The sequence below is a fragment of the Anabrus simplex genome, chromosome 5 (genome assembly GCF_040414725.1).
Source record: "Anabrus simplex isolate iqAnaSimp1 chromosome 5, ASM4041472v1, whole genome shotgun sequence".
NCBI classification, from domain to species: Eukaryota; Metazoa; Arthropoda; class Insecta; order Orthoptera; family Tettigoniidae; genus Anabrus; species Anabrus simplex.
Genome location: NC_090269.1, coordinates 255,714,142 through 255,727,454, shown reverse-complemented (window position 1 = coordinate 255,727,454; position 13,313 = coordinate 255,714,142). Strand labels below are relative to the sequence as shown.

At 37.3% G+C, this 13,313-nt stretch overlaps 1 protein-coding gene across 2 annotated transcripts in view; it reads left to right on the top strand.

Moving 5' to 3' along the window:
• The first annotated feature begins 255 nt into the window (after positions 1-255).
• The window catches only part of galla-1 (cytosolic iron-sulfur assembly component galla-1), a 63,146-nt gene continuing 50,088 nt past the window's right edge, over positions 256-13,313 (top strand). For both annotated transcript variants that reach the window (XM_067148488.2, XM_067148487.2), the window contains exon 1: positions 256-525. In XM_067148488.2, coding sequence (XP_067004589.1) covers positions 342-525 — 184 coding nt within the window. In that variant the 5' untranslated portion in view covers positions 256-341. The remainder of the gene's footprint in view (positions 526-13,313) is intronic.

The window sequence follows — 13,313 nt, the reverse complement described above, 5'->3', positions numbered from 1 at the left end:
GTATTGATTGATTGATCGATCGGAACATAAGTCTTAAAAATTTGACAGTTCTTCAGCATTACAAAGACTACAAAACAAAATTTGCATAATTATTTTCTTATAATTAAATGGATAATCGTTAGTTTTATTATTATCTGCTCCGTTATTAATATCTACGAATCCACTTGCTGAATGTGAACGATCCATGATTTCAACTTAATAAGGAATCACGCGCTCTGTTGCTTTTTTTTTTTTCTTCTGTCTTCGTTACCTATCCAAAGTTACAATGTCTTTGGCCACCAGAAGCGAAAACAAAGATCATATGTTTATTTGAGGTTATGTCGTAACGTAATGGTTGTAAAATGTTAGTCTCTCTCTTGAAAAAGTCGAAATCGATTCTGGGGGTAGCTAAAACTGCAGAAAGTGATATTTCAAACATAGAACAGTCACCCGAAAATTCGAACTTGAACGATCATGATGGACAAATATGTGTTGATGGCGATTACCTTTCTACTAGTAACGACGAGTTGAAGGACACAATATATGGTAATAATGGTACACCTTAACATGATTCGTGTAGGCTATTTGCAAATGTTATAGATTTTCATAATTTACTATTGATAGCAATGAGATTTCTATAGTAGTATTTTCAGAATTAATCTGTATACGCATATTAACTTATAATTGTATGGTTAAGTTTCGTACTGTGCTTTGACTCAGGATGATAATGTTTATTATTCAGTTCAGGAGACTATTTTCATATACGAGAAACATAAAGTATTTATATACATCCTAGATATATCTGTGGTAACTTAACCATTTGCTTACGGTTTTGGGGAATGTCTTTATACTATTATATAGGAGCACCTAGGCGGTAGGCCTACCTATATGACAGCTGATGTAGCCTGTTGGGAATCCAAACAGCTTTCAGGTTGAGGACTGGGCGTACATGTGGCAAGTGAATTAGGCCTAAAGTGATTTTGGTACTTGAGAAATATATCAAGGTCATTCAATATTAGATGACATTAAGTCATACTTTCGAAATAATCAATTGAGTAGTACTATCAAAGGATAGAGAAAGGTCCACCTATAGTGCCAAGTGGGCAGCAGACAGACAACAAGCATGCGGGAGGAAGACACAGAAAGTTGTCAAGCAGCATGCAGAGACCTCAACAATCATGCGGTGCTCTGTGGAGAGAATCTTTGAAGGCACTGTAATAAGGATTTTTATCACATGGTGTAAGATCATTCACCATTGATCTGCATTTAGGGCAGTCTCACAGGAGGCATATCCCTTATCTGTTATTTGCCTAGTCTTTTCTGAAATAATTTCAAAGAATTTGGAAAAATTTCAAACATCTCCCAAATTATTCCAATCCGTAACTTCTCTTTTTGTAAATGAATATTTGCCCCAATTTGTTCTCTTAAATTCCAGCTTACATCTTCATACTGTAATCATTCCTACTTTTAAAAACGCTGGTCAAACTAATCTACTAATGTCATTCAATGCCATCTCTCCTTTGACAGCTCAGAATATACCACTTAGTCAAGCGGCTCGTCTCCTTTCTCTCAAGTCTTCCCAGCTGAAAGTTTGCAAAATTTTCATAATGTTATTCTGCTCTTCTTTCTATTTTTTTTTCAACCACGAAACCATGTCTAATGTAATCAGAAATAATGCTTTTCCAATGCTTACATGCTACACGTCAAGCTGACTGGCCTGTAATTTGCGGCTTTATGTTTATCACCTCCTTTCTTTCTACACAGGGACTACTATAGCAACTCTCCAGATATTTGATATAGCTCCTTCATGCAGAGAGTAATCAAATAAGTACTTCAGCTTATGGTACTATATCCCAACCCATTGCCTTCAGGACATCCCCAGAAATGTCCGGCTCCATGGCTAAATGGTTAACGTGCTGGCCTTTGGTCACAGGGGTCCCGGGTTCGATTCCCGGCAGGGTCGGGAATTTTAACCCCTGGCACGGGGACTTTGTGTAAGTGGCGTCTTCATCATCACTTCATCTTCATCACAACGCTCAAGTTGCCTATGGGTGTCAAATCAAAAGACCTGCACCTGGCGAGCCGAAGTCTTCGGACGCATCCCGCCACTAAAAGCCATACGCCATTTCCATTTTTTTTAATCCCCAGAAATACTATAAGTTCCAGCAGCTTTTCTACTTTACAACTTTGGTATCTTATAGGAAATGTCTTTATCGTATGCAAATTTCAATACTTCGTTAGTATTAGTCACCACCTTTACCTGGACATTATTCTTGCAACAAAGTATCATTACATACTGCTGACAGAATACTTCGACCTTGTGTAAATCCTTACATATACACTCCCCTTGTTCATTGATGATTCTTAGAATGCCCTTCTTGTAACTTGTTTCTGCTTTAAAGCACCTATACATACCCTTCCATTTTTCACTTAGCCATTTATTCTTGCCATCATGTTATCCTTACCTGACTTCTTCACTAGATTTAATTTCGTAACTTACTTCCACAACCATTTCTAACTATATTTCTTTCCAACCTGTACCTCCTTCTCAGTCTATTTTCTTCTCTGTTATAATATAGTGGATCTTTAATATTCCTTATGACCTTTAAAGGCACGTACCTGTTTTCATATTCCTCATCAATTGCTTTAAACCCGAATCCCACAAACTGCTTACATTTTTATTTACCACTATTCATTATTAATTTTTAAAAACTCCCTTATGTCTACCTTATAAATCATATGGTACTGTCTAGTAGTCCTAGTTTTATAACCTTCCTTTCTATCACATTTATTTTTAACTACAACAGAAACAGCTTCATTATTACTTATACAAACTATTTATTCAGTTTCTCTATAGACTCTTGTGATTTTACCAGCATCACGTCCAGAATATTCTTCTCTCTAGTTGGTTCCATTCAGCTGTCCTTCCCAGATCACATTTGTTGGGCATGCTTTCTGTTGTTCACTTTGCCTTCCCAGTTGACATTTGGTAAATTGAGATCACCCTCTACATGCGCATTCCTTTCATTGTTTTCTCACAGCGTCAATGCCATTATTTCCACTGTTTAATTTATTAAGAGATTTTATAATTGACGTCAATACAGAATGAAATATATTTTATGTAATGTATCTGCCCTTTCCAGGTCAATATGTTACCCTGAAAACATCAAGTTGCGTATTATCTTTAGAAATGAGCCTTACACCCAGAATTTCATGTTAACTTTGTCATAGCTTACAAATTCTTCTTTCGCCAGAATTAATACTTCCCCTCATACCGTTCCTATTCTGTCTACAATAAACACTTGAGTTCTGTGAGAAAATTTCTGCATCCATAATGTCACTTCTCGGGCATGATTCAGTTCCTAACACAATATCTAGTAAATATATATCGATTAAATTCTATTCCTTTCTTTACAGTACTTCTACAGTTGAACATTAACATTTTTATGTCATCCGATTTCCAGATTCACTGTACTCTTTATCACCGCTCCCTAGTCCACCCAGTTTTCCTGAATGTACCTCCCTTACGTTACGTTAGAAAAATCGTGCCTCAAAGTGTCAATTTTTCAAGGAGGAAACTACACAGCTTAGTTTTTTTGCAATAAATCTAATGGTTTTACATAGAATGTGACAGATATCACTTAACAATGTGCACAGAAAGAACAATGTCACTAAGACATTAGACTATAGTAAGATGTAATAAGTGTTACTTAGGTGTTATCTTTCTTTGGCCTTTTGGCTGCAATATATTCTTATTTACATAGAATTCTAACCATGATTATACTGGGTGGCCATAAACAACGTGAACTAGGTATGTGATCGTTAGAGATTTGGTCATCCTGATAAATAATTTAAAAAAAAAAGTAATTTGATATCCCAACAGTTGTCATTTTACCAGCTGCTGAAGTTAGGCAATCAGATTACTTCCCAGGCAAATTCAAATAAGCTATGCAGGAGGCTGTTGCTGTATCTGCACCTGGCTTAAGACCAGCTCAAGGCCATGCTGAGAAATCAGCATCAAACACAAACACACCATGGGTTTTAGCCGAACTCACTGTAACATACATGCTATGGCGCGGTCATGTCAGCTCGGAGGCAGGTGTTCAGAGCTCTCCCATGGCAAAGTTTCTTTTTTCATCGATTGGCGCTCTCAAGTCAGTTTTAAGCCATGTGCAGATTTAGCAAAAGTGCGTCACAAAACCCATTTGAATTCACCCGTGAAGCAATCTGATTGGCTAACTTCAAGCAGCTGATAATATGACAACAGCACGAAATATCAAATTATTTCAGTCAGAATTATTTATTAGTATGACCAATTCTCTAACGCTCATATACCTGGTTCACATTGTTTCTGACCATCCTGTATTGGTGATGTCACTCAGCTACAATGTCTTTTGAAAAGAATTCCAAATGCACTTTAGAGGTTTTCTGATAGAATAGATTTTGTATTTGTACTAAACTTACCGAGCTCGATAGCTGCAGTCGCTTAATTGCGGCCAGTATCCAGTATTCGGGAGATAGTAGGTTCAAACCCCACTATCAGCAGCCCCGAAAATGGTTTTCCGTGGTTTCCCATTTTCACACCAGGCAAATGCTGGGGCTGTACCTTAATTAAGGCCACGGCCGCTTCCTTCCCACTCCTAGCCATTTCCTGTCCTATCATCGCCATAAGACCTATCTGTGTCGGTGCGACGTAAAGCAACTAGCAAAAAAAAAAAAAAAAAAAAAGTACTAAACTTGCTAGTACCTTACCAATGCTTATTAGAATTTTAAGGATCTTAGAGCTGGACTTGGAGGGAAGCTTCTTGTAAGGCTAAGACATTGAACTAAAACTAGCTTATCCCTTCTATTGAACAAGTATTAAGATTTGTAAAATGTTGGTTCTAACACTTGCTTACAAGACAGTGTCATAGTATCAACAAATGGATCTTATGGCTTATATGGATCTTTATTTCGAAAAATACTTGTCTCTCAGCTATTCAACAAAAAGTAGGTTTCTGTGACATGGACTCTAGTCAAATTAGTTGACATTCCCACACAGTGAGTGGAGAATTCACACAATATTTGAATTCCAAGAGCTGTAACATTTTCAACACGTCTGACTAGAAATCCACTGCTATAAGTGAAGCAATTTCTTAAACACCTTGATGGTTGTTGCTATTCTTTCCATTCTCCTGCTTAAGTATCTGTACAATTACTGCTTTTATTTTACGAGAGAGTATTTTACTCAAATCCCAAGCCAGTCTTATTAATGAAGCATTTTATCTTTTCTCTGCTACAATACTTCACATTTCTAGCCCCATTAGTAAATATCAATTAAATATGTAATTATATATGTAATATTCATAAAATACTGGTATGTAATAGTATTAAAGCACTAAATTTACAAGAATGTTTGTACATTCCTTTTATTATGACTTATGGTTATCATGAGACAATAACCAAAACCAAAAACCATACCCCATGGCGGAACAGCCCCGAAGGATTATGGCCTGCCACGTGACAGCTGCTCTGCCCGAAGGCATACAGATTACGAGGTGTCATGTGGTGAGCACGACAGATTCTCTCCGCCGTTATTCTTGTCTTTCTAGACCGAGGCCGCTATCTCGTCAGATAGCTCCTCAATTTTAATCACGTAGGCTGAGTGGACCTCAAACCAGCCCTCAGACGCAAGCAAAAAATCCTGACCTGGCCAGGAATCGAACCTGGGGCCTCTGGGTAAGAGGCAGGCATGCTAGCCCTACACCGCAGGGCCGGCGTGAGACAGTAAAATGGTTTTAAAAACTTCCTTATTTTATGACAAAGTTATTGTTGCTTTAGATAATTTATATTGTCTACTTTCTAATTTTGACAGTATATTAAATAATCAAATTAAAGATATAATCAAAATATTTCATTTATTTAAAAATAATGTTATGCAGTGTAAATCGTGCAGTATATTACACAGTGTATTGTTGTAGCTAATTTCCTGTTGCCCTCATGCCCTGAACATGAAACAAATAAATATTACTAAATAAAGTTAATATAGAATCTGTCTTTAAACCCCTATTAAGTAACACAAATAATATGGCAACCTTTTTTATCGTGATGCGCTGTGTGTGACAGTACTTCTCCAGGATTTACATTGTGATTTTTTTGGTGCTGATCCGATAAAACTCTCTTGTTGGCTGAGAAAAACCATTCAACATTGCGGGAAATCACCCATTCATATTTTAAAAGATAAAAGTACGTGGGTGATCTTCTTGTTCGGCACTAATGATGTTACAAACAGATAGAAAGCTTGAATAACCTAGAATTTGTTTCAAGACTGCATGGAGTTTCTTGGAAAAAAATGAAATGGCATATGGCTTTTAGTGCCGGGAGTGTCCGAGGACAAGTTCTGCTTGCCAGATGCAGATCTTTTGATTTGACACCCGTAGGCGACCTGCGCATCTTGATGAGGATGAAATGATGATGAAAACAACACATACACCCAGCCCCCGTGCCAGAGAAATTAACCAATTGTGGTTAAAATTCCCGATCCTGCCGGGAATCGAACCCGGGACCCCTGTGACCAAAGGCCAGCATGCTAACCGTTTAGCCATGGAGCCGGGCAGTTTGTTGGAAAGTCTGACCTATAAAAGGCATCTAGCCATCCCAGATTCTGAGAAAGAATTAGTGCTGTTGTATGCAGTTGAGGCACTCGATCCCACTGTGTTGGGTTATAAATCCCAATTTTAAAGGAATTTTTAAGACAACTTTTGCATTTGAAATATATTCTAAATGTGATTAAGTTTGCCAATTATTTGACTAGGACTATAGTTAACAAATTGAATGAACTGACACAATTTTTTAATCTTTTGAATAATTACCTAGATGTGTACAAAAATTGCCTTTGCTGGCGAGACCTAGTATTTACAGAAGAACCTTTTTTATCGTGATGTGCAGTGTATGACCGAGTACTTCTCCAGGTTTTCCATTTTGATGTTTTGGCACTGTCATCTTAAATGGGCTAGAGCAATTTTGGTTACTTTCATTGATCTGTCTCAGTCTTTGGCTTTGACAAAATGAAAGTGACTGAGGAATGAGCGATGTTAATAATGCCATTCCTTATGCAGCCAGTTCCTCCCATGAATGGTGTTAAAATGTTGCTCATAGGGTCGATTGGTGCATGCATTTCAGTGGGCTTGGCAGACTGATGTGTAATAGCAATTTCTGACTCAATGAGGAAAGCAACAGGAAACTACCTCACTCATTTTCCTGGTACACCTGTTCAGTGATGCCTAGGCCATTTATGGCAGCTGATGGTGGAGCTGTTGAGGATCCAACCAGCCTACAGGCTGAGGACTCAACATATACATGTATAAAAATGTTACATTCTTTACATAATATGTAAAAATACGTACTATTGCCAAGAATATGTAAAAATATGTAAAATGAAATACAGGTATAACCATATCAGAACCACAGTTTGTCATACATGCTGTGGAAATATTCTGTTTAGGCATGAACGTGAATATCATGAGATCATGAGCAGATTTACTTACTATAATATTTTGAATCGTATTGTAAGGGAAAGTTTTTGCCAATCATATTTTGGAAGAATCAAGGAGGCGGGTAAACGAGGCACATATAATGGAAAATAGTGTTCTTGCAGGTGGTTCCGTCATTGACATTTCAGTCAGCTACGATGACAGTTAGCATAAGAGATGTTTTACTAGTATGGTAACTTTGGAGTTGGATGAGTGATTGACATTTTGACTGGTTTAGTGGTTGATTGGGAAGTTTTATCCAAGTACTGTCACTCGTGCACTGCCGGGAAGAGGGACTTGGGTGAAGAAATTCCAGATTTTTCATTTTCGGTATGTGGGTCGCCAGGCACACTGCGATCGAAGCTACAGTGAATCATCTCCGGGCATGGAAATGGAAGCTGCGGGGAGGTTATGGAAGTGCTCAGAAAAGCTAGTTTTCCGCTACACTATTCTGTTGTCTGATGGAGATTGCAAAACACACATTCACCTGCAGAAACTCAATGTTTATGGCAATTGTGAAGGAAGAGTGTGTGAATCATATTGCAAAACAACTTGGGACAAGATTAAGAAATGTGCTGAAGGAAAGTCGGGTACAAAACATGACTCGCGGTGGGAAAGCACATGGAAGTTTGAAGACCTGACTCATTATTGTTGACAATGCTCCAGATACTATGGCAATGAAGAGTGCAGTGTATGCAACACTGTACCACTGTATGAGCACTGATGAGAAACCACAACACATGAAGTATCCAAAAGACAAGAAATCTTGGTGTTTCTTTAATCGTGCCTTTGCCAAAGGAGAGCAACCAGAATCGCACAAAACTGATATCCAAACTGCTTTGAGACCATCTGTTGTTGTTAGGATGATATCAGTTTATCAGAAGCTGGCATCCGATACAATTCTCTCCAAATCCACTGTTGGAAAGACTCAAAATATAAATGAATGTCTCCATAGTATAATCTGGTCAAAGTGCCCAAAGGATGTATTTATATAATACCAATATAAATGGTCCGTTATTGAACATTTATATCCAAGAAAAAAGTTGAACTAGCTGTGACAGAAGGTGTTTCACAGTTCAATCAAGGGTGCTTTCTGACGGAAACAACTAGAACAGAAACCACTCCATTGTCAGCAAATAAGAAGCGAATAAGCGAAGTTAGAGACGGACGACGAAGGAAGCAAAAGGCAAAACAGTGTTTAGAATTTGAAAAAAAAGACGACATGCTTCCAGATTGACGACTATACACACTGAGGAAGCTAAAAATAGAAAAGAAGAAACAACATATAGCCCAGGTGGATTTTAGAGCAAGGATTGGTGGACAATTGTGTTGTGTAACTTTAACTGTGTTTGTCTTTACTTTGTGAAATTGAACATTTAAACGTAACTTTTTTGTAGTAAATGTTCTCCAAATCGGATGAATATTTTATAGATAACTCCTACTAACAGTGCTAACAGTCTTACAGAACATTTTTTTAAAAAATTTCGAAACAAAATATTGATAAATACATGTTTTAATTATTTCCATAAAAAGATTCAAAATTTTGAAAATGAATTTAAAGCTCACCACAAAAGATACCCAAAAATCCTTACACAAAACTGTTTGACTATATTATGAGATACAGTCTTCGATTTTTCAAACACATTAAAGTAAATATGCTATAAAAAGATGATTTTTGAAAGACCTTAAAACATATTTCTTGAACTGTTGGATCAGTTGAGTTGTAAGTTTTTATCTATGTTCAATAATACTCACAAATTATATGTTTAAAATTTGAGACCAATTGTGATAAATTAGGGAAAAAGTTTCATTTTTTACCAGACTATCCCTTTAACCTCAAACCACCCATAAAAACTTATTTCTAAGCCCCTTGTGTTTCAGTTTCTTTGTAAAGGGTTCAGTACATTATTATTGGGGAGGCTACAATTTCTATGTATCTGCTCGTATTATGGTTTCTTTGTAAATGTTTCCAAGGATGTGCCTTTCTTTTGGGAAATGCTGCAGTTTCTCTGCACCTGCTCTTTTTATGACTCTTTTGTCACTAATCGGGATGTGTGGATCGGAGAGAGGTCTGCTGAAATTTTTTTAATACCCAAGAGATGAAGCTCCTACATGGAAGGGACCATAATATTCTGTAAAATGTGCACACATTGCCTAGCAGTGAGACGTTGCTTAATTCTGTGCCACATTCTGGTCCCACAAGTCTTTTGTCTGCAGGCCCACTTTCTAACCTCCCTTTTGTTATTTTACTTGACCATGGGTCCAAGGGTCTGTCATGTCTTACGCATTGTATGAACTTGTATAATTTATTTTCCGTAGTAATATTCCTATTTCCATCTCTTATATTATTCAATAGCAATCACTGTTTAGTTTCTTCTTCTTTGTGAATGGGTCACCTAGGACCACGCGGAATCAACATTTTTAGGCCTTCCTTTTTGCCCAGTAGTTCATCTTCAATGATTGTGCACATCTCTGGTCCTCTGACCATGCCGATCGTGTGGGTTTCCTTTCTTGTTCCTCAAATCCCCGTGTTTGATGTTTTGGGTTTCCTTTCAATCTTGTAGATTTGGCGATCCTAATTCAGTGAGGTCTTTCTCTAATAATTTGTACCACTTTGGTCTAGTGGCCTTGTTTTGGAGAAATTTGTAAATTTGATGTGAAAGTCTGTTTGGGTTAATTCATTCCAAATGCCCTGCAAATTGGAGTTGTCACATTCGTATTGCATCTGTAATTTTGGAAATGTGCTTGTATATTTTGATAGCCTTTGGTGGAGCTGTGGAGGATCAAACCAGCCTTTGGGCTGAATACCCAACATACATACATACATACATACATACATACATACGTATATATATACATATTTCACTATTAGTTTTAGGATAATGAGTTCCATTTATGATTCTTGGTCCTAAGATTTTTCTCATGATTTTTCATTCTTTAATTTCTAATTGTCCCTTTAATCCCTTTTGTTGTAGGTTAAGAGTTTCTACAACGTAGAGTGCCTCATGTTTAACTACTGTAGTTTAGTTATGATTATTGAGCATTTTACTTTATTACTGTTAGGTTCTTCAGTGTGCCAAAACTAATTTTGAATAAATAAGGACTTTTTCAAGTATAATTCTGTTACCATATGTATTATTTTTCAGGTATTTCATAAATCTATTTATTCAGAATTTGTTTTGGCAGACTGAAGAACCTAACAGTTATAAATTAACTGAGTCAAAACTGAAAAGATATGCTTCAGATATCACAAATTATTGAGCATGTAGGTAAGACCAGTACAGGTTCATCATGCACTCCCGTATATTTTGTTTGGCAGTGTTGTAGTTTTGTAAAGTGCCTCCAAACATGCAGGCACTGTCAGCCAAGGTGGTAGTCGTGAATGCTAAATCATGAGTTCAGCCATTCGCATCTTTTGTCAAGAGTTCACGTCTTGGTAGGGTAAAATATTTTTGTTTATTTTTACTCCTGCAGTGACTTATGGTAGCAAGCCGCACAAGTCCCTTTGTTTTATCATACTATTATTGACTGTGAATGGGTTTATTTGTTGCTCTGAAAAAGGCCCTTGGGTGGCACCACTGTTGTGTATGACCTATTCAAGGCATGTGGCCAAGGAATCTGTTATGGCCACACTGACAACATCCCAGAGAACATTGTTGGTATTTGGCACGGGATCGAGCCAGGTCTCCGCCATTACTCTCTTCGTCTCTGCCCACAGGCTCTCGATGGGATTCATGTCTACCCCACAAGGAGGCCAGTTAATAAGTTCGACTTGACCTTGGCTTGCAATCAATTCCTGAACTAATCGGGATGTGTGGATCGGAGAGAGGTCTGCTGAAATTTTTTAATACCTGAGAGATGAAGCTCCTACATGGAAGGGACCATAATATTCTGTAAAATGTGCACATATTGCTGAGCAGTGAGACGTTGCTTAATTCTGTGCAACATTCCTGTCCCACAAGAGCTCGTCCAACCCCAACATGCAACATAACGCCGATGCTCAGTGCGAAACATGCACTTTCAACCACTCCTTCTGGGTGCTTAACTTTTTTGTCAGGCAATGTATAATTCCATATTTCAATAAAAATAAATGCATATGAGCATATTTTAGTACAAACAAATCCGCTCATGTCTTACAACTTCAGTGATCAGATGAGAACCGCTGTAATCGATGTGATTTGGCAAGCAGCTAGAATGCGGAAATGGGGATACTTTTGTGCTTAGGGAAAACTTAAAACCAAGACTGTTTAATTTGAATAGTCAGCCATACAGAAAGATCTCTTAAAAAGAAATGTGTAGGTTGATTATGACCCCGAATTATGGAGTAACTTTTAAGGATTATGAAGAACCATAGGTGCAAACATTGTTTTGTCAAGGGAATAATAGACTCCCTGTCAATACAATTTATCAAATCACTGTTTATGGAGGATATCACAGAAATAATCCATTATAAGAAGTCACATGATTTTTCGTACATTTATTTTCTGTGTCAGAAATATTGGACCTTAAGCAAGACAGACACCCTCTGCGCCAATGTTCAACATGCAAACATTCAATTTTCTACCTGAAGATGCACTCCAAATATAGAATTCAATAGAAGGATCTGGACTTTGTATTCAGACCGGCATTTTATACTTTTAACGTGCAATTTTAATCATCAATGTAGAAAATCAATGTGATACTATTCTTACAGTCTATTTGCAACATATGTAAACCTGAAATTTTTTATTTTTCATTGATCAACATAATTTTATCTATCAACATTTCATCCACTCCACCATTTTATATGTCTAATTTTTATTCCACAATGTAATTTTGTCTTAGGACTTCGGTAAATCAAAAGTGTATCTTATTTAGGCTGATGATGACCTACAGAGGGTCGAAACTAGGCCTTTGATAACATATTGTAAGGTATTTATAGATATTGCAATTATTGTACTGTATTGAGTAGGTGGAGTAAACTTTGTAAAATTATATGTAATCTTAATTCAATACGGAACCAATTATGAAATTCATAACCGTGAAGGATAAACAAGAAATTAAAAACAGAGCTCGATAGCTGCAGTCGCTTAAGTGCGGCCAGTATCCAGTATTCGGAAGATAGTAGGTTCGAACCCCACTGTCGGCAGCCCTGAAAATGGTTTTCCGTGGTTTCCCATTTTCACACCAGGCAAATGCTGGGGCTGTACCTTAAGGCCACAGCCGCTTCCTTCCCACTCCTAGCCCTTCCCTGTCCCATCATCGCCATAAGACCTGTATGTGTCAGTGCGATGTAAAGCAACTAGCAAAAAAAAAAAATGAAATTAAAATTCTTCCTTAGTCGCCTGACCTGAATGGACTTCTCTGATCTGTTGGAAAACCAGGGTTTGAAACAGATATTCTTCTCCAGTATTACTAAAGAAACTCAAGCTTCTGCCTGAAGAATAGTGTAATATTCCAGGAATTCTGTTATTTCATTTCCATGTGGATGTATTCTGATTGTAGTGTCTAATTGACCAATGTATTACCCATGAGGGCCCATGTTTTGAACAACAGAATACATGAGTCGTATTGAAGAGATTGTAGAAAAGAACAAGAAAATCAGAGAAGAAACAGCACCAGATTCTACAACAAGTTTGGCAGTTTTATGTGCCAGGATTAAAGCAGACCTTGTGGTTATAGAATTGGTCTCTTCAACCATCTGAGAACCTATAAATGGCAACCTTCATTCACTCAGAAGACCAACACATTATACTAACCAGCAAGTGAATGATGTTGCTAATCTTTTTATATTGATATAAATATGTTCTTTATGAGATATCTCCATTATTTTCTCTTCATCCT